The sequence below is a fragment of the Alternaria ventricosa genome (genome assembly GCF_023758065.1).
Source record: "Alternaria ventricosa strain BMP 2768 chromosome Unknown scaffold_5, whole genome shotgun sequence".
NCBI classification, from domain to species: Eukaryota; Fungi; Ascomycota; class Dothideomycetes; order Pleosporales; family Pleosporaceae; genus Alternaria; species Alternaria ventricosa.
In genome coordinates this window covers 1,767,788-1,793,276 of record NW_026055685.1, presented here as the reverse complement: position 1 = coordinate 1,793,276, position 25,489 = coordinate 1,767,788, and the positions used below count along the sequence as shown (strand labels likewise).

The window sequence follows — 25,489 nt, the reverse complement described above, 5'->3', positions numbered from 1 at the left end:
TAGGAGAGTGGCCTACTGTGAGACTAGACGCTAGAGATTCGCCATGTGGAGAGAGGCCAGGCAAAGGCGCGGTACATGGTAAGCTCACTGGTGAGAGACGATACTGGCATCTCAAAGCCAATGCCTAATACATCTTGTGAGACGGGTAATGTCGCTATGGTGGTGAATTCATATACCCAACCCATAAGCGTATGAATGGCGAGCACATTTCAGATATTCATGATTTCGTAGCCATCCAAGAGGCAAGTACCTTGATCTTGGTAGATCATCAAGTCGGAGTTGATGAATACATTACTTTGATGGATCACCATGCGATGATGAGCGGTGGACTGTGATGCTGCATGGCTACACCAGATCTTATGCCTAGGGCTACTAATGAACATTGACGACGACAAAAAATGATGTGTGGCGGCTTGATGTGATGGTCAGGCTCTAATCGTAGTAAAAAACGTCGTTCGTGATGTTGGAAGATGCAGGTCAAGCTCGCTGTAGGTGGCCCACCTTCCGCCAAGGCATCCGCGCGCCTGATTGGCGGTCGCAACCGCGTCTCAGCGAGCTGCCACTTGCGACACGCAGCATTCCGAGGTCGCACCACCACATTTCTAGAGATCGTGATCGGACAGCGCTTCCGACAGCTGCAATGAGTTCCTCTATAGAAACCGAGATTCTGAACAAGTACAATCTCACGACACTGTACCCCGCAACCTGGCCGCAGGAGAAGGACGAAGCCGACGAAGAGGATACGTTCGACGAGCCCATACCCAAAGCTACGAAACAATCGATACGGCGGTCCAAATCACGATACTCTGTGTTAGAGCCCAGTGCAAGATTCTCGCGGCAGGTTCCGGGAGCAGAGCGCTCGAAAGATGGCGTGGAGACGTTGGTTCAGAAGGACGAGCAGGACCCATTGGGCATGTACCCCAGTGTAGTGCAGGTGCTGCGGGCGAAGAACATACAGGTCGAGGATGACATCAAGCTGCGTACGTTTCAGCGATATAGCAATACATACAAGGCCTGTCTAATGGACACACAGGCAATCGCTTCCTCTTGAGCTCCACCACCTTCTCGCCCTCCCTCTTCCTTTCGCAAGTCCACAATGAAGCCTCTACCGACTCCCTCCTCGCCGGTCTTGACTTCCTCTCTCGGTCGATCGAGAAGAAGTCAGCTTCACTCAAAGTCCTCGTTGAATCCAACTTCGATCGCTTCGTAGGCGCTAAAGCTACAATCGACCGTGTATACAATGAGATGCGGGATCAAGGGAAGGAGCAAGTGGAAGCGCCCAACAAGGACCTACAACCTGGCACCGGCCGACCCAGGGCTCGATCAAGCTTCTCCGGCCGAAAGATAAGCGCCTCTCTGACACCAGGCATGGTTGACGCGGTGCCTGCGGAGAAGAGGAAGAATGCGCTCGTCAAGGAGAGCGAATACGGTGTACACGGAATCAAGGTCCCGCTGACCGAGGTCGCAGTGAAAGCGGAAGAAGTCTGGGGCCCAGCGCTAAACGGGCGCGAGCGGGAAGAGACATTGAAGTCCATCATGGAGTCTGTGGAACATCACCGAGGGTTGTTCGAAGTAGGATCAGCCATTCAAGATGCCATCCGCCGGAAGGATCACGAGACAATCACCGAAGAATACAAGCGCGCGAGGAAATACGCAGACGAAGCTCGATACATTGTAGAACAGGCGACGTCTAATCAGAGGCCGCTGACCGATGCCGAGATACATCAAGTCATTGTGACGGCTAGAATGTGGTCAGACGTCGAGCGGCAGATCGAGCGTTTCAAGCGCGAATCCTGGAAACGCCTGACCGCGGCGCACTTCACGCACCTACAGACTGGAACCGAAGATACCAAGTCAGATGAGTATCTGAGCATCATCTCAATCATGCTTGAGCTTGGCGTGGAAGAGAACCCCATCTGGGTGTGGTTACTCTCCCGCTACGAACATCTCAAGTTCCAGCTCAATTCCAAGTGCCAACATTCGCTCGTTGAGATCGAGATCCTTCGTCGTCATCTGGCGAACGGCGATAAGCCAAGCATGCGCATGCTGCAAAAGCATCTCCGCTCAGTCCCTACCAGCAGCAACGTCAGCGCTGAGCCTTCGAAGCTTGATACCCCGAAGGTGACTGAGTTCTGGGAACACGTGTATGCATCGATGACTACCCTACTCTCAAACAAATCTGGGTTGCTTGCTGAACTGGTTGAATACTGGGAGATTGTCCAGTCGTTCCTCTCCGGTCGCGCGCAACGGAACTTACCAACAGGCCATCACAACCAGTCGTCTGTTCACCACCGCCTGAGTAGTGAGAACAAAGCTGAGCTTGAGAGAGGTACGACCGAGCTCATCAGTATCCTAAGGGATCATCTTTTCTCGTTCTTCTCAGATCCTCCCATCGAGGATGTGTCTATGCTCATGTCACCACTGCCCATGAGCCCGACACCTACCACGCCCGGAACACCACTGAGCGCAGCATTGAGTCCCATGTCGGCGTCGAGATCTAGGTTCGATCCTGCGAAAGCACCTCCACCATCACCTAGTCGCGGAGAATCTTGGGAGAAGTATGCTTTCTGGCCGCCTAATGCGAATGCGCTTTCGGGATCTCACTATCTATCCAAGATGCTTGTCTTGATAGGCACCGCCGCCAACGAACTTGCATCGCTTCAAGTTCCTGAATCAGGAGGCAGTGGTCGCATCGACGAAGCACTGCGCTTGCTCCTTGGTGGTGTCCGTGAGCGCTGCATTCAAGCTATATGTGCAGCTTGGAACACGGATGCCGAGAAGTTGAAGGTGTTGGAGGACTGGACTCGTCACGTTGACCGCAAAGATACCACCAACCTGCCTCAGCGTTTCCTCGCAGTACAAAGCTTCCTACTCAACAACCTGCAAAAGATCCTCTACGTTGAGGCATCAAGCAAGACCAGAGTGGACGTCGTGGTACCACCGAGCAATAAGCTGCTGCAGATGGTTAGAAGTCAATTCGTCACCAGCTTGTACAGAACGCTCAGTGGGATGGTCGAATGTGCGGAGCGAGGCAGACAAGCTTTGGGTGCTGAGTTTGAGATCAAGAGTGACGATCTGACCATCGACGAGCAAGATGATCAGAATGGCAACGACTGGGGTAGGGTCGATGCCAACAAGAAGGTAAGCATACATGCTGTTCATTGTACAGCCTCTACTAACAACTCACAGTCCATCCGCCTCCTCCTAACCCTCGCCAACATGTCCGCCTTCCAGTCCGAAATAACCCCCCAACTCCTCACCCTCTTCGAAACCCTCTTCAGCGTCCAACTAACCGACGAAACAAACCGCATCCGCGACGTCCTCTCCCAACTCGACGCCCAACTCTTCCGCTCCTACACAAAACCCCACGCCACAAAGATCCACTCTACAATCGAATCCGGCATCTTCAGCCCCACCTGGGCACCTCCCCCCGACAACCGCAAAAGCGTCGCAGACCGCGACCCAAGCCCCTACGTTTTCACCGTACTCCTAGATCTCGTAATCGTGCACACCGAGTCGTCCACAACATCCGCACCCCTAACCCCACGCATCCTCCGCTCCCTATTCGAAGCCACAACAACCTCGCTCATAACGACCTTCCAATCCGCCAACCTCCCCACCATCTCCCTCCCGCAACTCATGCAAGCAACCCTCGACGTGGAGTTCATGGCACAAACGCTTGCTTCGTACACTACAGAGAAGGCGTCGCAGATCCAGACGGATATATACCAGGTGCTGGATCAGAAGACGGATAATGCGGCGAGAGTGAGGCTGCAGGAGGAGTTGGGGAGCTTGAGGGTGAGCTTGAAGAGGTTGAGGGAGGGGACGAAGGTGCAGTTTGCTTGCTTTAGGAGGGTTAAGAGGGGGACGCTTGCGGGTGGTGGGGCTGGTGGGGAAGGGCAGGAGGAGAGGAGGGGGAGGTAGGATGGGGTTTTGTTGCGGGGTGGATGGAAAGGCGGGGGGGGGAGATTGGTATGTGATAGGGATATGTTCAAGATTGTTGATAACGTTATGAAAGCTGTGCGTGCGTGTAATGCGTTCACGTATTTGATCTTGAAGTCCGGCATTGAACCAACAAACTTGAATGCACGCAGGTATACAATCTGCCTTTCCGTGCCGCTCCCTTAACGATACTTCTTACACCCCTTTCAATATCCGCCTCAGCATAGAGTATCCAAGAATTCATACACCGCACAAACTCCAACATGCCACTCAACAACACACCCACAGCCTCACCCCGCGACGCCGTCGAAGCCGCCCTCGACCTCTTCTTCCGCGCGCGCCACGATCCTTCAATACAGCCATCCGCCTGGGACGACCTCGTCGCCACGTTCTCTGAACAGCAACATGCTCAACTTGAAGATGCAACGTGCGTGCTGCGACGCACTTGGCCGAGGCATATATCTTATCCTAACCTAGTTGGCTTTGTGAGGTGGCAGGTGGAGAAGGCGGAGAGGAGAGACAAGGAATTGGATGAGAGGGAGAGGGAGGATGAGAGGAGGGAGAAGGAGGATGAGAGGAGGGAGAAGGAGGATGAGAGGAGGGAGGAGGAGGATGAGAGGAGGGGGAAGGAGGAGAGGGAGGAGGAGGCTAGAGCGATTTTCGACAAGGAAGGGAAGTAATGGATATGTGTGCAGATGGAGCGGGGGGAAGTTGAATGAAGTTATGGGTCGAACAATACCCTTTTGCGGAGGGGGAGGCGCAGGGTCAGCGCATGAAGATTCTGGGTATCTGTGAGTGTAAATGTTTTGATAAAGCACAATTCTATCGCTTCGAAAACTCGCTGTTCCTACAACGATGCTTATATCTGCAAGTAAACGCCGCTGAATGCATCTTATCTATAAACCTCCCAATCCGCATCTTCAATCATGCTGTTCTCTCCCGCTTCCTTCCTTTATTCTTACAAATCGTACAAATACGTCTATTCACACATCTTCGCTGCCAGACAGCGGATGTTGCTCGAAATACCGTAGTAGCGTTTGGTATAGTACCAACATGGTCCCTGATTGCACACTCGTCCAGACGGCGCGCGGACCCACGCCTCTGAACCACCCCGCTATTCCTTCTGTTTTGTATATTATCCTTAGGCCGGTCATGACGGAGGATGTGTCGAGGGTAGCGGCGCCGTGGGCTTTGAGGGTTGTGGAGGGAGAGGATGTGGATATTGGTCTACTTTGCGTCGGTTTTGGCTTAGTTGTTTGAGAGGAAGTGGAGTGTTTTGAGGTCGCGGCGGGCGAGGGTGGTGCTTTGGGTGGGGGTGGAGAGGCGGGAGACGGGCCGTTGTGTTGGGTTTGGATGCGCGTCTTGACTACGTCGAGAGGGGTTGTTATGACGCCTGCCATGCCGCCTGCGGTCGCTGCGGTTGCGATTTCTAGCGGCAGTCCAATGTTGTTTGAGCCCATGTACTTCTTCGCCCAGTCCCGCTCTTCTTCGTAAAAGGCAAATTGTAGTGCTGAGAAGGGGAGGTCGCGCCAGAGCGTGGCCTTGTAGCCGTGGAAGAGGGCGCTGTAGCCTTCCACCCTGGCTATTGTTCGCGCGGCGTCGATGGTGCCGCGGTAGTTGTAGCCTGAATTGAAGTAGGGGTTGTTGTAGCGGCCTTGTAATTGGAGGCGAGTCTTGAGGACTTCAGAGGGGACGTATGCGGGGGCAGCAGCGAGATCAGCGAGCAGACCTAGAAGTTTGTCAGTACATGGCGGGGCTTTGTGGATCTGTAGGGAGGTGTACCGGCTGAGAAGTATGCGACCGAGGGCGCAACCCCATAGTCAATCATGGTCCGCTTGGTCCACTCGTATGCTCCAAAGAAGCACACAGTGCCCGAGAACGACCCAAGAAACGCTGGCTTCACTCCTCCGTACAATCCTTTCCGGAAGCCTTCTTGCCGCCATATGGTGTAGTATGTGTTGCCCATGGATGTGTACTTGGGTGGCATGTGCGGGTCGCCCTGTTGTCGCGTCTTGACCGTATCCAGCGAGTGCATCAACATGTCACCTGTTGTGCCTCCTATTCCTCCTGCCAGCATTGCCTGTTTGTGATCAATTGGCATCCCTCATCTCTGCAGACTAGGCATCCTCACATGTAGGTATGGCGGCCGCGCTGCTTCCTCGTCTATCTCGTCCTCCATGGCTCCCCGCTTGGTATCCTCCATGGGAAGTTCCACTGCGTGTGCTGTGCTTGCGCCATGTCTCCGGCTACCGTCGGTCAGGTTGGTGGTAGAGTCTCCGTTTGTGAAGAAGTTGGCCACGCGGGCAAGTACCATGAGCGCTTCAATGGCAGCGGTGCACTGGGGTGGGTTGAAGAAAGACGAGTATAGAGAAGTTTGGTATGTGCAAGGGTATCTTCAAAGAGTGACGTTGCTGCCGCTGCGGCCGTGCGATGATGTTGCGTCTGGAAAATTTCGGCCAAGACCGGAGCTGCGCAGCCACATCCCTGCAAGCCCTGGCTATCAGCTATCAGAAGCACGGGGACCAGACGACGGCTTGATGCAGTTAAGACTACCTAAGCTATACCTACGCGAATGCCACCAAAACGACGGCAGACAACGCATCTTGCTCAGAGACAGCGTGGTGTTGCTGCAGATCAATGTATTTTGTAGGCTAAGCCCTGCAACAGTTAGCGCCCAGATGACCCACGTGAGCCCCAGCCATCGTGTTTACATCCAGAGTCTCTCTGCATCCGATCAACACCACACCGCCCCCACCTTTTTTGCCCACGACGCTTTTTCCGCTTGCATTCTTGACCCATTTTGATCGCAAGCTTTACGCGACTTGATCTATACCACTCACAATGTCTCACTCTTGGCTTCAGAGGAAGCGCAAAGCTGACTTGATCGAGCTTGCGCAGAAGGCTAGACTTCCCGAGTAGGCTGGAATCGATCCTGCGCGTGTATGCGATACTAACAAGCCATTTGCAGTGCAGATGGCCTTTTGAAAGACGATCTCGTGGACCTGCTTGAGAGCCATCTCAACTCCAATGAGAGCACCTTTGCCAAACTCCCTGAGTTTAGCGACTACTACGGGCGCAATGGGTCGCCAGTAAAGCGCGAAAAGTCTTCGCCGGAACCCTTCATCACGAAGACGACGCGACGCCGAACTCTTAACAAAGACCCCTCGTATGTCAAACTTGGATACGCGACGCGCGACGCGCTGAGACTAACGAACGCGCAGACCAGAGTCCACCCCCATCATTACACCAGAAATCCGCAGCGTTGTCGCGCGTACACCCAAGCCGAGATCCGTCTCTCGACGTGTTTCCGAGATGGTCGCTGAAGCCGAACCTAAGGCCATGTCCCGTCGCGTTTCCGAGGTGGTTGCTCAAGCCGAACCCAAGGCTGTCTCTCGTCGCGTTTCCGAGCTATACAATCAAGTGGACATTCCCGCATCGCCTGCCCAACTCGCTGAGGTCGCCGACCAGTCTTTCCAAGTAGTCCAGACAAAGGCTGTCGAGCTGTGGGACAGGACCAGGATCGATGAGCTGAAGGAGTTCGTTCGCGAAAACGCAAGCTCGGTCGCTACCATCCAAACTATCATCCTGCTTGTCGAAGCTGTAGGACTACAGTACAACACGCTCGACACCACTCCATTATTCGCTACACCCGCCGCCCTGGGCTCATACACGAGCAGTCAAGACGTTCGAGGACCAAACTTCTGGGCGCTGCTCTCAGCCGAGTGGTGGGCACCAGCTACCCTCTGGTCGCTGACGAGCTGGGTGCTACCACTGATGTTCTCATACTTCTTCAACTTGACCCTTCGATCAAACACCTCGCGCAAGTCTTCCGAGCGCCAATACCCCGCTGACCCGCTCATCTTCAACATTGCGCGGGCAGTCCTGTCGTACAATGCCTACCGGGAAACTGTCAACATGGCATTTGCGCCAAGTGCCTGGGGTCCCTTCTCCGAGTACGCGGTTGCGCGCGTAGGAAATAATGTCCCGGGAGGATACTACGGGCTGCAAATTGGCTCGCTGGTTGGCATACTTGTCAGCCTTTACGACGCCGCGTTGAAGAAGTAGATACTTGTTGGGTTAGAACACGGAATGTGACTGGGTCTGACGTGAATCTGGTGATACCTGTACGTTCATTGGCGTTTGGATATACGATACCTTCCACCCTGGCGAGCTGGACAAACTTTGCATCTGGATGCGGAGTTCGAGACCGGCGTTTATCGGAATGACTGTTTCATTTGAGCTGCTACGCTTCTTCGTTACCAATATATACCGATGCCAAAAATTGTTCCCGAACTTGATTGCCCATGAGAAGTAGTGACTCGGGTGCAGACAAGACGCCAAATACTCCAGCTGTCGGACCAGCGACTGCGCGTTGTGGATGAAACACGTGAAGTCGCGTGTGCTATCGATAGCTCCAAGCGCGAAAGGGCCACGCCGTCACCCCTCCGCTCCACATCCTGCCATCCAACATCACTCTCATACGACTGCGCCCACACAAACTCTCCTCCAATCTATCAATTGAACAACATACAACATGTCGGCTAAATTCATGCAAATGTTGCAGAACATGCAGGTGCAAGGGCGGTCAGACCGGTATATAGCGCACACACCCTCTGAAGCTCCAATGAGTTACTAATGTATAGCACCAAGTACCCTGGAAGACATGATCAATTCCGAAGACCAGCTCGCGGGCATGGACGGCATGGAGCTTCGCGGCTGGAGCCAGAAAAACCCTACAGTGCCCAGTCGTGACCTCAAGGACCCAGTCGGCCAGACCTTCCTCTCTATATTCAACCAAGAATTCGACGCGCTACAAAACTACGCGGAAATGATGATCAAACAGCTCGGCGGCACCGAGGAAGCTCGTGAGACGTTCAGGAACGATCTCTACGCTAAACGATGGGGGCCCACGAAAACAACCGTCTACGGTGTACTCTTGCCAGCGCTGCATATGATGCCAAACAAGAAGCAAGAATTACTGGGCGTCGTAAAATATCTAGCCAATGATCTCAAAGTACCTGTCGACGGTAAGGACGTCGTGGGCAGCACCGCCCTCTTCTGGGCCATCTCCACCAAACCCTACGTGCAACCCGAATTTGCGCAGATCCTCTTCGACGCTGGCGGTTCCGTCAACACGAAGAACCGTTTCGGCGCGACGCCAGGCTCTGAAATCGCCCAAGCCGATATTCACGGCGACACGAGCAAGAACGTGCAGATGCTCAAGTGGTACGTTGAGCATGGCGGTGACGTCGACAGCAAAGACAACGATGGTATGACTATCAAGACATTGGTGGAGATGATGGGTATGAAGGTGCCGGCTCTGGCTGCGGTTCTCAAGAAGGGCAAGGGACCGAGAAAAGAGGGGGATTGCACGAACTGCGGGAGGGGCCCGAAGGATGGGAAGGTTTTCTCGGCTTGTGGAAAGTGTAAGAAGGCGAGATATTGCTCGCAGGAGTGTCAGAAGGTGGATTGGAAAGGTCATAAGAAGGTTTGTAAGGCGACGTAGGGCAGGGTGGAGATGTGGTAGTGGGAGAGGTGAGAAGAGACGGTACTGGGGTTGAGGGTGCCGTGCGGAAGAGTTGGGTGACCATCGAAGCCGACCATGGCTAAACTCTGGCTTCCTGGCTTCCTGGCTTCAGCTGGCGACAGGCCATGAAACCAGCTATGCATATACGGGTTGTTCACCGGCAAGACCGGCCCAAGCGACGCCGACAGAGACGAAGCGAAGACGATGTTTCGATAGCACGAGACACAACAACCCGTCTACCACATACAAGAAAAAACGGAATAGGTCTAGAGCCTACATCAACTTTAAGTCACTTACTTTGCATGTTTCTATGTTAATGTAGGCTGCAGACCTGTTAAGGTTTTTCCTAGGTTGACGCACGTCTTTCGAACGAAAGTATGGAACGACTGTTGCACATTTGACTAGTCTGGTAGTTGATGGGGCACAACGACCATCAGGGAATATATCAGATACTTACACACTTTCCATCGTCTTGACTTCCTCTGCAGTACTTACGATCTTGCCTCCGAACTTATTATCAAGAGCTTAATATGGTTAAAGAGTAGGGTGGGGCGGGGGGACACGCGACCATGCATGCACGACGATTACTTGACGTCACTCGTAATACATTGACCGCCATCTCAAAAACGACTATGTCCATCTAAGGCAGTCCCTAACACAAGATTACCGCCCCCAAGAACTTATTTCGCTACCAATCATCTCTTCAAAATGAGGCTAAATCCCAACGGTGACGCATCAACCTTCCCCAAACGCTCAGCCTTACCACACATCGCCGGCACCCCAAAAGACAACGCCTGGTTCTGGGGCGGCCACGATGAACTCGGTCGCTTGAATCTCCTCACCCCGGAGAGAACGGTAAAAGCCACACAAGAAAACGTCAAAACAGGAGAATCAGTCTCGTTAGATCTCCCCTTGAACGTCCCCAGCCCAGCCTTCTTCGGACGAAAAGGCCTAAAACACCGCATCAAAACCATTGCACCAGGCGCTTTCGACGACGAGGTAGCATTCAACACGCAAAGCACTTCGCAATGGGACGGTTTCCGCCACTTCGCACATCCAAAGTATGAATGCCACTACAACGGCGTTCTCTCAGATGAAATCATGGCGGACGTAGACGACGACGGTGAAGATGGCGACGCAGCACCTGAGCGCTCACGTAAACTCGGTATAGACGCCTGGGCCAAAAGGGGAATCATTGGCCGCGGCATTCTCCTCGACGTGTACGCCTGGTCCCAGAAGACAGGCAAAGAATACGACCCCTTCGCCAAACACGCTATCACAGCAGACGATCTCCTTGCATGTGCTCAATCCCAAGGCACATCCTTCCACACCGGCGACATCCTCCTCATCCGCACCGGCTGGCTCTCAACCTACCTCTCCCTCTCCCCCTCCGAGAAGTCCTCCCGCAGCACCCTCCCCCACGACCAACATTTCTACGCCGGTCTCGCCGCCGACGATGCCATGAAAGACTTTCTTTACGACAAATACTTCGCGGCTGCTGCGACTGATAACGCGAATTTCGAGGTTTGGCCGCCGGAGAGTTTCGAGGGGAGCTTGCATGCGTGTATGTTGAGTATGTGGGGGATGCCGATTGGCGAGCTGTGGGATCTGGAGGGGTTGGCGGGGATGTGCAAGGAGAAGGGACGGTGGGAAATTTTGGTGGTTAGTAAACCCGTGGATGTGCCGGGGGGTGTGGGGAGTTTGCCTAATGCTGTTGCGATATTTTGAGGGGGTGTAAAGAGGAGGGGAGAGTAGTTTGGTGTTGCGGGTGTTTGGATACCCAGTTTGGAGAGTTCAGCGCTTTTCTTTTTGGTCCTTTCTCACGCCGAGCCTCGTCTTTGATCTGAGCAGATGACCTTGTCTACATCTACTGATCTCACTAGCTATGTCTAGATTTTGTGTCGCGTTTTGCAAGATGAGTCTAAAACATGTTTTTAAGGTAGAAGTATACATTGTCTTACAAAGTTTCAACGTATGAGTATTCAATAGTATGTAGGCAGCATAATACTCTACTCTGTTTGCGCGGCCGCAGAACAAAACTTCATCGGTGACTCCGTATCCCACAAATCCAGATTCATCAAGCTAGAGCCTTCATCACTCTATCTAGGTTCGTCTTTGTGTCCGCGACCTCGGTCTGGACTACGGCCGATCCCCTGGACTAACCCCGGATTCTACCTCCCGCTCTTAGCGCTAGCCTAATACACACGATGCGGCGCATCACCAATGCCTTTTCAAGAAGAGTATCAAGCCACAGACCAAAATAGTATTTTAAGGCTAAACATTCGAAGCTGAGGTCCTTCAAAGGTTTTTCGTGGGCGCATTCGAGTTCCATCTCAATAACCAGCCCGGACCAAGGCCAGACCCTATCGAGCCAAAGGCGTACTCTATCGTCGTTCATAGACGCATTGCGTCCTCGCTCGGCGGTTTTCCCTTGCGTCCAGACCATGGCAAGTAACGTTGAAAGTGTATAAAGCTGTCAAATGCGCTGCTTTTCTGATCAACGAGACTCGCTTTCCATCCTCTCGACAACTACATTTCAAAATGGCACCTGCCCTTCGCGCAATTGCGCTCGCATTGCGAGCCGCCTCGTCGACCTGCCCATCATCACCAATCTGTCCCCAGGACGACCAATGCTCGCTCACCTTGAATGGAGCCACTCTTCAAGTCAGCTGTGCGACTGACTACTATGGTGGCGATTTGCAGTTAGCACAGGTAAGCATGACCCCACAGTGGGCTGTCTTGGAATCAACGCTCATCGTTTCATAGACATCATCCTTGGCAAGTTGCATTCGAGCATGCTCCACAACTAAGGGATGCAATGCTGCAAGCTACGTGGATGGTAACTGCTACCTCAAAAGCACGCTCAATGCGGCTCAGTCAAAGTATGGCATCTCTGCTATTCATTCGACCTTCAACTGACCCAGTCGTTAGTGCCAACGTGATTGCAGTAGCTGTCATCTCCAGAGATACTTCGACAATGCCTACTCCAGCGCCGGATGTCCCCCAAGTGTGCCCTACCAGTTTTACTTGCCCGGAAAACAACGGCTGCTCTTACACTGATGGCTCACGCACCCTGACACTTACTTGTGGAGTTGACTTCTACGGAGGTGATTTCACCAACCAGTACGCAGCAACCCTCCAGGCTTGCGCACAAGCTTGCGCAGGCGATGCACAGTGCGTCGCCGCTTCTTTCGTTGGCGGCAAAGGTGCTGGTAATTGCTATCTCAAAAACACGAAGAACGGCGGTTCTTCGAATGACGGTGTTGATGGTGAGTGACGGAGCGAGCTGACTTGTATAACATTTGCTGATTACCAAAAGGTGTCTATGTTGTCTCCAATACCGTGCAACCGAGCAGTTCAGCATCAAGCTCAACCCTATCGCCTTCCTCCACTGTTGAGACGACAACTGTCTCCTCTTCCACTAGCACAGATGTTGTTGTCAGCTCTGCCTCGACTTCGTCCAGTACCTCAACCTCGACCGAAACCAGTACTTCGACCCCAACCCCAACCCCAACCCCCACACCAACACCCACTCCTACTCCTACGCCGACACCTATTCCTACGCCAACGCCAACGCCTGAACCACAACCCACCTGTGGCGTTAACGGTAATAGAAGAGCGGGGGTATCATACGGCAACTATGCTTTTACGACGACCTTGGCCTCTTGCAAGGCCAAGTGTCAGAGCGCCAATATTTCAGGTCGTACCTGCCGTGTCTATGGTTACAACGCCCCAACCCTGGGTTGCATGGTAGCACTGGGGTTTACGGCACCAACGTTCGAGGAGGCTGTTGCACCTATTAAAACCGGGGCGTACGTCTGGTATGCTGTAGAATGCGCAGTATGAGAAGAGTGTCTTCATTTATTCAATAGTGCGCGATGATATACCTTAATAGTGCATACTGAATGAATTTCCATACATTGATTTTAGATCTTATTCATTATAGCATTCATAGCCACCCTCCTCCAGTAGTCCAATGACCTGGTCGTTGACTTACATTCTTCGAAGTAATCGGTTTCGGAGCTAAATAGCATCAGTCCGAATCTAGAGATTGTGCAAGGAGCAACGCATGTTGGGTGGTCAAGGCATGATGTTCACGTGAACGGATCACATGCATCGAGGCAGAAGAGTTTTGTGTTTCGAAGCGGAATGGAGATCGAAGCTGCCAAACCCACGCTCAAGGAAGGATTAACTAAGTATACTATTGCATGATATTCAGGGAGAAGAGCGCGGACGCAAAAACGCACATCCTTGCGCGACGCAAAACTTTTCTCGGAGCCCGTCTTGCCATCCTTCATTTCCTACTCTAAGTATTGACTACTGTTGCTCTCGATTAGCATTGTATCCAGCTTGGATATCATGTAAACATGTCGTGTCTTTGAAGCGGCGTGGCTCAATTTGATGGATGGCTTGTAGTTGGCGATGAACCGGTCAAATAGCTAGTAGAAAATATGCCTTGATGGGAGTGACTAAGCATGGATCGCCGCCATGGCCGCAGATATATCAGAGCTACTACTACCAAATAAAGGATGACGTAGTTGCGTGCGAGCGGAAGTGAAGCTGCTGTGGAAGATGGTGTCGATATTACCATGTGAGGATTAGGTATGTCGAATTCGTTCGGAGCTGAACAGATGATGATGATGATGATGATGATGATGTTCATAGCCACATGCGAAGTCACGAAGCATTGAGGCGAAAGGTATGAAGTGTTGGGGGAATCTATTCTCTATCTTGTACGAGATGGAATCAGATGAAGAGCAACCATGCAAGTTTTGTACCGTGACGCCGACCATGAACACATTACTCATAGACTGATATCGATTCAGCCTGTCATGCAACCCATGAACTCTCCTGCCGTAAACCAAAACCGAGGGAAGGAAACTTTTCGAAAAGGGCGGCGATGCGTTTACTCGTCCTCGTCGGAGAAGACCTCCTCGCCACGCTTGCGGCGGGCCATGCGGTCCTTCTTCTTCTTGCGCATCTCGGAGGAGGTGAGCTTGGCCTTCTTCTTTTGGCTGTAAAAAGTCAGTTTTTGCTCCAAATTGATCGGGACGACGGCAGGATGCTCCCAAACGTCGAGAAATAACGTACCTGGCTATCTTGTTGCCCTGTTGTCATAGTTAGCATAGGTTCTAAGAGGGTAGGGTGTGAAGGGGCCGCCAGGGGAGTGGGCGGGTCGAATCTGGTCGACAACAGGAAGCAGGAACGGGGAAAAGCACGAACCATGGCATCAAACTGGCGCGTTAAGTTAGCAATGATCAATCGATATAGTGGGTAGAGTGATGACATACCTTCTCCTCTTCTTCACCATCGTCCTTGGCAAGACGGGGTCCGGCACCCTGACCTTGCACCCAGTTGTGACCGGAAGGAGTCATGCGACCGTCCATGACAGCCCAGACTTCCTCAGTGAGGTTGGCAGTGAACTCGGCGGAGTGAGTAATGATGATGACACCACCCTCGAAGGTCTTGATGGCCTTGGAAAGAGCACCAAGAGAGTCACGGTCCAGGTAGTTAGTAGGCTCGTCGAGGACGATCAAGTGAGGACGCTGCCATGAGCAGGCAGACAGAACGACCTTGACACGCTGACCTCCGGAGAGACCACGCATGCGGGAGTGGGAAACGAGCTCAGCGTCGAGACCGAAGTTGGCGCAGTGGGCCTCAATCTCCTTGCGGACAAGGGGACGGAATTGACCGCTGGCAAGAGCCTCCTTCTGGTCAACCTCGGCAACCATCTTGGCGTGCGAAGCCATGATCTCGGAACGAGGAATCCAGGCGTTGTCAGCAGACATCATGGGTGTCCAGCGCTCGTTCTTCATGCCAACGTTCTCTCCGAGAGCGAACGAACACTCGTACTCGTAGGAGTTCTTGAACTTCCTGCGGGAGTTGATGCCGATGACGCGACGCTCGGTACCCTCGATCTTGTAGATCTTGTCCATGGCCTTCTCGTCCTCCTCGGTGACGATCTTGTTGGCGCGGTCCATGGTCTCACGGTCCTCACCAGTCTGGAAACGCCATTGAATGTACTCGGAAGGAGTCTTGTCGAGGTGGTGGTCAATATGGGCGAAAGCGTGCTGCTTAATGTAGGCAATACGGATGTTCTCGTGGTGGTAGATCTCACCCTTGGTGGGGACAAGCTCACCAGTCAAGACGTTGACAAGGGTGGACTTTCCGGCACCGTTGGGACCAATGACGGCGATACGGGATCCGAGCGAACATTGGAAGGTAATGTCCTCAATCTGGGGCTTGGAGGTACCCTCGTACTGGAAGCTCATGTTGGTGGCACGGAGAATGGCCTTGGCCTTGGTCTTGACACCCTCAAGGAAACCGGGCTCGGGGAACTTGAACTCCATGTCGGAGGCAGCAAGCTCGTGGTAGGACTTGGCAGAGGGCACACGCTTGACGAAGTCGTCAAGGTTACCACGGTAGCGCTTAAGCTTGAAGCGCTCGTAGTGGATGACGTGCTGGATGACGTTGTTCAAGAACTTGCTGTCGTGGGAGATGACAATGGATGTGCAAGGGGAGCTGGTGAGGTAGTCCTCGAGCCACTTGACGTTCTTGACGTCCAAGTGGTTGGTGGGCTCGTCGAGCAGCAGAATGTCAGGCTTCTCGAAGACAGCACGGGCAAGCGCGAGCTTCATCTTCCATCCACCGGAGAGAGCACCAATGGTACCGTTGTACATGGCGTCGGTGAAACCGAACTCGTTGAGGGTAGTCTTGACCTCTGACTCAGGGGTCTCAACACCGACGGACTTGAGCTTACCCATGGTCCACTCAAGAACGGTCATCTCAGTGTCAGCAGAGTCCAAGTCGTGCTCGACGTAGACGGTCTTGACCTCGTTCTGCTTGGGGAAACCCTCGACCTGCTCGTTGTTGATAGCGCGCATGAGGGTGGTCTTTCCGGAACCGTTGGGTCCGAGGAGACCGTAACGCTGACCACGCTTGAGACGGAGATGAGTCTGGTTGAGCAGGATCTTAGCACCGTAGGCCAAGTTGAATGTGCAGTTGCAGAGATCCTCGCCCTCCTCCTCATCAGGCTCGACGGCGCGCTCAGCGGCGGCACCGGGGAGAGATCGCTTGCGGGTCTCCTCAGTGACCTCCTTGGCCTTCTCGTCACCGACAAGGACGGCAACGAAAGGACCGGCGTTAGCCTGCCAGTTGAGAGGCTCGTAGTCCTTCTCGTCGATCAGCTGACCACCAATGGCACCAACGTAGTTGACGACAGGGGTGAAGCGGTCGTCAATCTTGATGCTGGAGGGGATAGCGGCCTTGAGGTGGTTGGCAATGGTGGAGATGTCACCAGACTTCTCGATCTCGGGGATCTTGCCGTTCTCGACGTGACCGACACGGATGAGGGTGTCGAGACCCTGGCGGGTCTTCTCACGAGCCTCGGGGTCAGCCAAGTTGTCGTGGTTCTTCTCAAGCGCGGGCATGAGACGGGGCAAGAAAGCGGCGACAATCTGGGGGTCCTCGACAAGCTTGCACATGTTGTCGATAATGACGGCAGACTTACGCTTGATGGCAGTCTCGCGCTCGACGAGACCACGCTCAAGCAGGGGAACCATGATGGCGAGGGTGGGCTCGTGAACGTCAGTGACGAAAGTGGTGGCACCGAGCAAGTGAACGGTCTCGGGGACGTTCTCAGGCTTAGCGATACACTTGATGAGCTCGGGAATGAAGCGCTCGATATCCTTGTTGGAGATCAAGGAGCAGAGGGTCTCCATGGTGCCGTAGGCAGCCTTCTTGACCTCAGGCTTGGTGTCCCACATGGCTCCCGAGATAACGGGAATCAGGTCGGGGACACGGAAAGCCATCTGGGCAGGGGCGCTCTTGGTGAGGGCCTCAATGCACTTCAGGTCGGTCATCTTCTCGGGCCACTTTTGTGCGTTCTCGAGCGAGTTGATGATGTGGGGGATGATGGCCTTGACGGCGTTGGGGTTGGCGGCCATGACGATGGACTCGGCGGCGGTCTGAGCAGCGACCTTGACGCCGCTCATCTTGTCACCGACCGCGGCCAGCACGTCCGGCAGGAGGGAGACGAGGTAGGGCTCGACGGAGGCGGAGACGTGCGAGTGCTGGGCGATAGCACGGATGGCATCGAGAGCGCGCTCGCGGGCGACGGCATCCTTCTTGCTGGCGAGTTGCTTCTTAAGCACCTGGACAGCCCTGGGTATTTGTTAGAGACTGCACTGTGGCGGGGGAGGGGCAGAGGGCAAACATACTTGGTGGGAGCGTCAGCCTCCTCAATGTCGCCGTTGATGAAGGTGGCGATGGCCTGAGCAGAGGCGTTGATCTCGTCCTGGGCCTTGGACACGGTCAACTTCTGCATCATCTCCTCAAGCGCCTTGAGCGACTTGGAGTTCTCGGACTTGACGTCCTTGGCATCATGCGAAGCAGCAGGCGCCATTTTGTCGGTTGAGGTAGAGGGGGGTGTGTGTAGAGAGGGTGGAAGAAGTAGGTGGGGTGGTCCTTATATATGGACTTTGGCGGGGCCTAAAAAACTTTTGGCGCGAAAAGATAGAGTGAATCTATCCGGGGGGTATCAACGCGAGGAATCTGACTCGCAACCTTTCTATGCTACCGGGCACAACGACAGAAAGAAGGGAAAGGGAGTGTGAGTGGAGAGAGGTGGCAGTGAAGGCTCGACGGGCTCTTTAAATTTGCGCTGTTTGGTGGGATGGTCGCTCGCTTTGAGATTTTCTGCACGGGCCAGATCTTATCGCGCTGAGGAACCCGACACCAGCTTCGCCGCCCAGGCCTTTGCACGCCAACCTAGGAAAAACCTAAACAGCCTAGAGCCTACGTTGACGTTAGGTCACCTACTTTGCAAGGTTTTAGGTTAATGTAGTGTGCAGACCTGTTTAGTTTTTTTCTTGTATAAGGTGTTTGCGCAATTATTTCCCTATGATCTAATTCGCATCCCAATCAACGCCAAAATTTTCCTTCTCGCCGCATTTTCCCCAGTTATCTAGCACTCCCCGCAAGTGGCTTTCACTGTTTCTTCACAGTAGAGGGGCAGCAGCTTTGCCGCCGCCGGAGCCATGTTACAGCCCACGTTGCAAAAGGCCATCTATGTGTGGCGAGTTTGGGTAAGGCGCGCTGACCGCCTTCTTCAACAAGACACCGTAGCCAACGACATGCAGCCAACGGTTGGGAGCCGCGGGAAATGCGCGCTGAAGATCAGGGACTGCACTAATCCAGCCAGACCGCCATGTCAGCATCCTTACAATAGAGCATACATTCCAAGCCACGCCATTCACAATACACATTCTGCCAACTCTTTCACTTCGGCCTTTGAAAACACCACAGCATTCAACTTCTAGCTCAATCTACGGGCGTTCTCTTACTGATGGGGTAGCCTTGCCGGCCACTATTCGTACAGCCTTGCCAAGTCGTCGCGCTACGGCCACAAGCGGAGGCTCCAGACTACTACCTCCCCGATTCTGCCGAAGTCGAGACAGCAAGCGTTTCTGGTACCCTCGCCACCCTGCGTAGACAACCGCCGAGCCATCACCGGCACCACGCCGTACTATACCAGAAGTATTAGAGACGGTAAAATCTTCCGAGACTACTTGTCAGTATAGCGCATGACATACCGGATCTGACCGCCCTGCTGTCGCCGTGTATGTTCCCTGTTCATAGGATTACTAACATGACCCTTACGACGGCCCGTGACGGATGCAGAACACAACTACGAAACAGTTGGACCCTGACGATGTCGAATTGTTAGCCGTATGCGAACCATCGCTCAACCATATTGCGCTCCGCAAACCCCCACTTCTTATCGATACCCCGGATTTCGACGTGTCAGAGTTCCTTACAGTACGCTTGTACCAATCCGTCAAACTTCAAGTCTTCACATTTATGGCATTGTTATGTGGACCAACGGCACCCTGTAGCGGTGTTATTTGCTTATTTACATTGTGCGAGCATAAGTTGTGTCGTCTGTTCCTCAGCAGTCGCGTACAAGTCAAACCGCGTCATTCACTAAGAAAGCATGCAGACTTGCTTAGGATCTGATGCAGACGAAAGTAGTACCTCATATGACTGAAAAGGTAAACGCTCTAGAGGCTGCATTAACGCTAGATCTTCCGATTGCATTTTTTCTTTACTCTTTTGTAGTGTGCAGATATGTTCAGCTCGATTTCTGTATAACGTAGTAGCGAATCGCGAAGTTTGCTCGGATAGTTATGTCTAAGACGGACAACACTTGCTTCAGTATGGCTTAGTGAATTGCTGCTACAGGTTGGTGTTCAGAATAGGCACAGCGCACATGTACAGTGGTGTCTCAAAGACTGTACCAGCACTTCCAGACAATGCTGTTGAATACACTTGCGACGATGTTTCCAGGCAGCAGACCTTTTGCGTGATCATTCGGATAGCGCCGAAGATGTGACCGGGGCGATACTGAAAAAGCAAGGCAACGATCTCTCAGCAATGCACATGTGCCTACCGTCATTCGGCAAGAGTTCTGGCAAGTATTATACAAGGCATGCCCAGTCACGAAAGACAGAATGCTGTTTGGTGCGGTCAATGTAATCTCAGCTACATAGACGAACTGCAGGATGGCTGGATGGTCAGTGCTGGCGCTTCAGCCAAATTTCCGGTCATGTCCGACTCCACATCCACCACCAAATCGCTCACAGCTCAGCCGCAATGCGACCCATGTCTAACCCGTTGGGTATGATCAGCCATCGCAGACATGTGGCGCGCGCAGTCAGCTCCCTACGAGGGCAAGTCACACTTAAAGCGTGCGTGTGATGCCGCAATCGCACTGGCCTAACCATCTGCCAACCTGCCCCTCTCCCCCACCGTAGGCGCAACCACATTCCACATCTCTACCTAGAGCCTTCGTACATCTTTTCTCCTTAGACATCAATACACATTATATTCAAGAACAACATGTCAGGCCAGGATTACTACGGTCAGGGTCAAGGCCACGATCAAGGCTACGGCTACAGCCACGGCGGCGCATACCAGCAGCCCCAACAGCCGCAGCATGGCTACGGAGAGCATAACCAGGGCTATCCTCCTCAGCCTCAGGCGTACGGACAGCAGCCGCACGACCAGTACGGTCAGGGACATCACAGCCCCTACCCACAAGGACAGGTCAGCATTATTGCGCAACCTAGGCGCATTCTATCCACCAGCCTCCAGCTACTCACATCACTGTAGAGCTCCTACCCCCCGCCGTCGCACGACCCTTACGGACAACCTCCCCAGCACGGCTATGGTGCCCCGCCCCAGGGCCAGTACCAACAGAGCTACGACCCGAACCGCAGCACTTCTCCATACCCCCCTCAGGGCCATCAGCAGCAAGGCTACCACGACCCGAACCAGCAGTACGGAGCTCATCCACAACAGGGCCATCATGACCCGCAGCAAGGCTATGGCGCGCCGGCATATGGTCAACCCGGCGCACCCGGCGGCCCTGGCGAAGGCGACCGTGGCCTGGGTTCAGCTCTGATGGGAGGTGCGGGCGGCGCGTTCGTGGGTAACAAGCTCGGAGGCGGCACGCTGGGCACGCTTGGAGGAGCGCTTCTGGGGGCGGTTGGCGCCAACCTCATTCCTGACAAGTAAGCCACATACGCATCCGAGCACTATGACGGGCATCATCTAACATGACTCTAGGAAGGAGAAGAAGCACAAGAAACACAAGAAGCACGGCAGCTCTGACCATGGCTCACACCACGGCTCGCACCACGGTTCACACCACGGGTCTTCGCATCACGGATCGCATCACGGATCGCATCACGGGTCCTCGCACCACAGTCACAGCCACAAGAGCCACAGTAGGAGCCGTAGCAGGGGCGGCAAGAGCAGCTCTAGTTCTAGCAGCGACTCAGACTAGAGACGTTGCGCATATGGAGTGTCCCTGGCTCAGTAGATGCAGGGCGCACGCTGTGATGGTAGGTTGTAGTCATAATTCACTTGGATAAGATCTATTCACAAAGCTAAACACATGCTCATCTGCGCAAATGCCCGTTTCACTGTGTTAATGCGCCCAAGCCGGCTTTGCTCATACATTAAGTTGAAGTCAACAGCCAACTGTGCGGATGCCTGCCATGGAGCTGAAAGGCTGGCATGCCTTGCATGCAGATGTGGATCAGACCCTGTTGTCCTAAAGTGGCTAGGCGTGCCCTTTTTCTCCACTCTTACTCATCGCCGCAAATTCCAAAAGCAGCCCCGCAACCACGCTATCAAGATGCAAAATTAGTGGGAATAAGTTTATAACTTCCTGTAACGACGTCGACGATACCTTACACGACGCGATTCCACTTCAAAAGTCACTCCAATTAGCATAAACATGGCGGATGTCTTCCTAGACTTCTTTCGCGGTTCACTACCAGATGAACTCGCGGCAGTGCTCGAAACGACCATCACATTGACAAAATCGGGAGATTTCCTAGGCGTACTCCAACTACCGGAGGCGCAACTATTGCTAGGATATGAGGACAACGAGGCCACCAAGGACGTGAAACGGAGCGACTTTACTCTCTGGAGCGACTACATCTTTCATCGCCTGGGACTGCTCCTGTCGAAACGGAACGAGGAGGGGTCTGCACCGATAAAGGAGACGTCAGCATATCGGCAGCATGTTCACTTCCTGATCGCCGTCGCGGCGTTCCATGCATTCCTGCAATCGAATGTCACTGGACCACCACTACCCTTCAAGTCTGCTGAGACGCTGTTGTCAAAAGACGTCGCAGATGATGCGAAACTTCTCAGCAAGACGCGCACAGATCTCATTGCATCACTGAGTGCAGACGGTGTTGCGGCATACAAGCTCACACCAAACATCGAGCTGCTGTGCCTTGCGCACACCATCCTCATCAGTCCCCCGATTCAAAAGAACATTCCCGTTTCGGCATGGGCGCGTCTCAGAGTGAACTTTGTGCATCAGAGGCTGCTCAGCGAGCCGGCGCCAAGTCTCCAGGATGCCATCTACGATGACTTGAAGGTAGTAGAGGACTTGATTCAGAACTCGGGAAAGAACGGGGAGATTAAGGACTTGCATACGACCTTCCTCCTGGAGCGAGCGGCGATCCATACACACCATGGTCTGGATAAGAAAGCCAAGGCGGACCTTGAACAGGCAACTTCCGAACGAAAATTCGAGTTTGCGTTGACTGGACTGATGGGCAAGAGAACGAAATTCCAACAGAAGGATACCAGTCAATTGATCGTACTCGCCCGAAGTGTGGGATCAGAGACCAACGGCACATCTGATGAGAGCTCCAAGCCAAAGGCTTTAGATCTCAACGACGACACCCTGCTGGAGTCGATCTCTTTCACTAACAACACTGCATCCATGGAGATCAAGGATGAGTCCAGTCTGCCGGCATCGCTCACATCCATGGACCCATCAAAACAGCCGTTGCTCGACCCGCTAGACTCTGTTATTATGCTTTCGTTGGCCGAAAGCATCAAGAATACCAATCCAGCAGATGGTCTCACAAGAGAACAGACAGAACCGTACGCTACAAGAGTGCTGGAGGGTGGAAGCTCGAACTGGCAAGTTTACACCCAAGCTCTTCTCGTGAGGAGTCGCATTGAAGGGTACAAGTCGCGAACTATGGAGCGTGGTCTGCTCCAGCTCCAAGCTCTGGTTGATCAAGTTATCGCAGAGACCTCGGGCGATGCTACTACCGACGCTGAGACTGGCGAGAAGATTACTTCGTTCCTCCCGCAAGCCAAGGAGAGCGAGTCGGCATCCGTTGAGGAACGCCTCCGTTACGTCTTCCCGCTCTGCTCCCCATCTCGCTGGGAGCTTGAGTCTGAGCTCGCTGCACGATGGGTTGCCTTGGGCGGTCTACGATCTGCGCTCGAGATCTACGAGAGACTAGAGATGTGGGCTGAAGCAGCGCTGTGCTATGCTGCCACTGAGAAGGAGGAGAGAGCGCGCAAGATGATTCGACGACAGCTCTTCCACGCCACCAATGGCGATGACGAGAACGTGGACTTGGACGAAGAGAAGTGGGAGGGTGCTGAGCGAGACCCACCACCAGCCGAAGCACCGCGCTACTACTGCATCCTGGGAGACATTGACAACGATCTCTCCATGTACGAGAAAGCCTGGAACGTCTCCGGCCAACGATACGCGCGTGCCCAGCGCTCCCTCGGTCAACGCTACATCTCAGCACGCAACTACGAAAAAGCCGCAGAAGCCTACGCACTATCCCTAAAGATCAACGCGCTCTACCATCCCGCTTGGTTCGCTCTCGGATGCGCCTACCTCGAGCTCCTCCAATTCAAAAACGCCGTCGAAGCCTTCTCCCGCTGCGTCCAGCTCGACGACCAAGACGCCGAAGCATGGAGCAACCTCGCAGCCTCCCTCCTGCACCTCAAGCCCAGAATCCAAGAAAACGCCGACGGCGAACTCCAAGAAACACGCGTAACAAACCACCCCCGCACCGACGCCCTCAAAGCATTCAAGCGCGCCGCAACAATCAAGCACGACAACTACCGCATCTGGAACAACGTGCTCGCCGTGAGCGCCTCCACCAACCCGCCCTCTTGGGCCGACGTCGTAACAGCCCAACGCCGCATCTGCGAGCTCCGGGGCTCGACCGAAGGCGAAAAGTGCGTCGACGCCGAAGTCATCGACATGCTCGTCAAGCACGTAGTCTCCGCCGAAGACGGCTTCGACATCACGCGCCCCGGTCTTCCGCGCCTTGTAAACGACCTCATGGAAAAACACATCAAGCCCCTCATCACCGTCTCCCCCAAACTCTGGCTCATCCTCGCAACACTGTACACGCACACGCAGCGCCCGAGTTCCGCACTTGAATGCCACGAGAAGGCGTGGCGGGCCGTGACGAGCCAGCCGAAATGGGAGTCGGGGTCTGAGGCGGAGTGGAATGCGGTTGTGGATATGACGATTGATCTTGTGGATGCGTATGAGACGTTGGGGCCGAGGGAGCGGACAGAGGGGTTGGCGGGTGGGAGTGGGGAGGTGGTGGCGAAGGATTGGAAGTTTAAGAGTAGGAGTGCGGTTAGGAGTGTTATGGGGAAGGGGAAGGAGAATTGGGAGGATAGTGCTGGGTGGGAGAGGTTAGTGGAGAGGTTGGAGGAGTTGAAGGGGAGCGAGTAGATGGGTTGGTAGGTAGGTATCTGGTGCTGTGGGGATTTGTTGGGGATGATATTTGTTGATGATGAAAGATGTAAAAGCTTGTTTTTCTATTGAGATCTTCTACGCGTGTGGTGCTATGCTACTGTTGCTATAGAAAAGATTAAGCATGTGCAAGTAGGCTTTCCATTGACGCCATGGTGTTATGAGGCGGTAGTCGCATCTCGACTTACCGGGAACTGCTTCACCTCGATCGTTTGCGGTACATATAATGTGGTCTTCTTTCATGGGCCATTAGTCTGTGACGATTGCGATCTTTCCTATTTAAGGGCTATCTTTGCGCACGAGATGATTCCGTATTGCAGTATAGGCCGTAAAGTGGTTAACAATACCGTGAGAAACGATTAGTTTTGGGACAGTAATGAATTGTTGACGACATTTGTCGCTTCCGCAGCAATGCGTCACAGCTAGGCGATGACTGCTCCTCGAGCCGCGGAGTGTTAATGCACCTACCAAATGGCTGAGACACTCAGGGGGTGAATGAAGAACGCAAGACATAACCGTTGAAGACGTTGCACACCAATCGTTAGAGCGAAAAGCAATGTCTCGCAGCGGAGATGCCTCAAAAGTGCATCTGCTCCCCAGCGGCAAGCTCGGGCAAAGTTCCTGGGGAAGTAGCGCGCCGTGGTCTGTACCACACTCTGCGCTGTCGGTAGTCCCTACCGTGTCAGCAAAGACTGCTGCCCAAGAGCGACTACCCTCTTAGTTCGTGCGATGCAAGCTACCCGTCTAGGTGCATGATCAGAGCTGAACTCTTTCCCCACACCCGCTCTTCCGGCGGCCAGACCTGGTATCCGGGTTGTCTCGCCCCTTGCTGTGGCGACCGGGAAGGTTTGGTATGATGAGAAAGTAAGAACAAACCCGACAACCGGGTTCAGAAGGGTGTGCTTTGC

General features: G+C 53.7%; 9 protein-coding genes across 9 annotated transcripts; 7 read left to right on the top strand and 2 right to left on the bottom strand.

Moving 5' to 3' along the window:
* Positions 1 to 640: 640 nt before the first annotated feature.
* Positions 641 to 3,924, top strand: J4E93_003970 (uncharacterized protein; the record flags this gene model as incomplete). Its single annotated transcript, XM_049341900.1, has 3 exons — positions 641 to 980; positions 1,034 to 3,141; positions 3,190 to 3,924. The coding sequence occupies 3 exons, from the start codon at positions 641 to 643 to the stop codon at positions 3,922 to 3,924; spliced, it is 3,183 nt and encodes a 1,060-aa protein (XP_049201405.1).
* Positions 3,925 to 4,362: 438 nt separating this feature from the next.
* J4E93_003969 (uncharacterized protein) lies at positions 4,363 to 4,622 on the top strand (the record flags this gene model as incomplete). The annotated part of the gene is made up of 2 exons (XM_049341899.1): positions 4,363 to 4,369; positions 4,420 to 4,622. 2 exons carry the CDS (start codon positions 4,363 to 4,365, stop codon positions 4,620 to 4,622), a joined length of 210 nt encoding a protein of 69 aa, XP_049201404.1.
* A 303-nt stretch (positions 4,623 to 4,925) lies between these two features.
* On the bottom strand, positions 4,926 to 6,256 carry J4E93_003968 (uncharacterized protein; the record flags this gene model as incomplete). The annotated part of the gene is made up of 3 exons (XM_049341898.1): positions 4,926 to 5,671; positions 5,725 to 6,022; positions 6,074 to 6,256. The coding sequence occupies 3 exons, from the start codon at positions 6,254 to 6,256 to the stop codon at positions 4,926 to 4,928; spliced, it is 1,227 nt and encodes a 408-aa protein (XP_049201403.1).
* Positions 6,257 to 6,783: 527 nt separating this feature from the next.
* Positions 6,784 to 8,007, top strand: J4E93_003967 (uncharacterized protein; the record flags this gene model as incomplete). The annotated part of the gene is made up of 3 exons (XM_049341897.1): positions 6,784 to 6,857; positions 6,911 to 7,108; positions 7,164 to 8,007. 3 exons carry the CDS (start codon positions 6,784 to 6,786, stop codon positions 8,005 to 8,007), a joined length of 1,116 nt encoding a protein of 371 aa, XP_049201402.1.
* Positions 8,008 to 8,566: 559 nt separating this feature from the next.
* On the top strand, positions 8,567 to 9,448 carry J4E93_003966 (uncharacterized protein; the record flags this gene model as incomplete). Its single annotated transcript, XM_049341896.1, is given in 2 exon segments — positions 8,567 to 8,570; positions 8,586 to 9,448. The coding sequence occupies 2 exon segments, from the start codon at positions 8,567 to 8,569 to the stop codon at positions 9,446 to 9,448; spliced, it is 867 nt and encodes a 288-aa protein (XP_049201401.1).
* Positions 9,449 to 10,177: 729 nt separating this feature from the next.
* J4E93_003965 (uncharacterized protein) lies at positions 10,178 to 11,197 on the top strand (the record flags this gene model as incomplete). The annotated part of the gene is made up of 1 exon (XM_049341895.1): positions 10,178 to 11,197. The coding sequence occupies one exon, from the start codon at positions 10,178 to 10,180 to the stop codon at positions 11,195 to 11,197; it is 1,020 nt and encodes a 339-aa protein (XP_049201400.1).
* A 3,178-nt stretch (positions 11,198 to 14,375) lies between these two features.
* On the bottom strand, positions 14,376 to 17,873 carry CEF3 (translation elongation factor EF-3; the record flags this gene model as incomplete). Its single annotated transcript, XM_049341894.1, has 5 exons — positions 14,376 to 14,484; positions 14,561 to 14,577; positions 14,693 to 14,704; positions 14,761 to 17,632; positions 17,689 to 17,873. The coding sequence occupies 5 exons, from the start codon at positions 17,871 to 17,873 to the stop codon at positions 14,376 to 14,378; spliced, it is 3,195 nt and encodes a 1,064-aa protein (XP_049201399.1).
* A 2,495-nt stretch (positions 17,874 to 20,368) lies between these two features.
* Positions 20,369 to 21,046, top strand: J4E93_003963 (uncharacterized protein; the record flags this gene model as incomplete). Its single annotated transcript, XM_049341893.1, has 2 exons — positions 20,369 to 20,575; positions 20,642 to 21,046. The coding sequence occupies 2 exons, from the start codon at positions 20,369 to 20,371 to the stop codon at positions 21,044 to 21,046; spliced, it is 612 nt and encodes a 203-aa protein (XP_049201398.1).
* A 727-nt stretch (positions 21,047 to 21,773) lies between these two features.
* On the top strand, positions 21,774 to 24,560 carry J4E93_003962 (uncharacterized protein; the record flags this gene model as incomplete). The annotated part of the gene is made up of 1 exon (XM_049341892.1): positions 21,774 to 24,560. One exon carries the CDS (start codon positions 21,774 to 21,776, stop codon positions 24,558 to 24,560), a length of 2,787 nt encoding a protein of 928 aa, XP_049201397.1.
* Between the last annotated feature and the right edge of the window lie 929 nt (positions 24,561 to 25,489).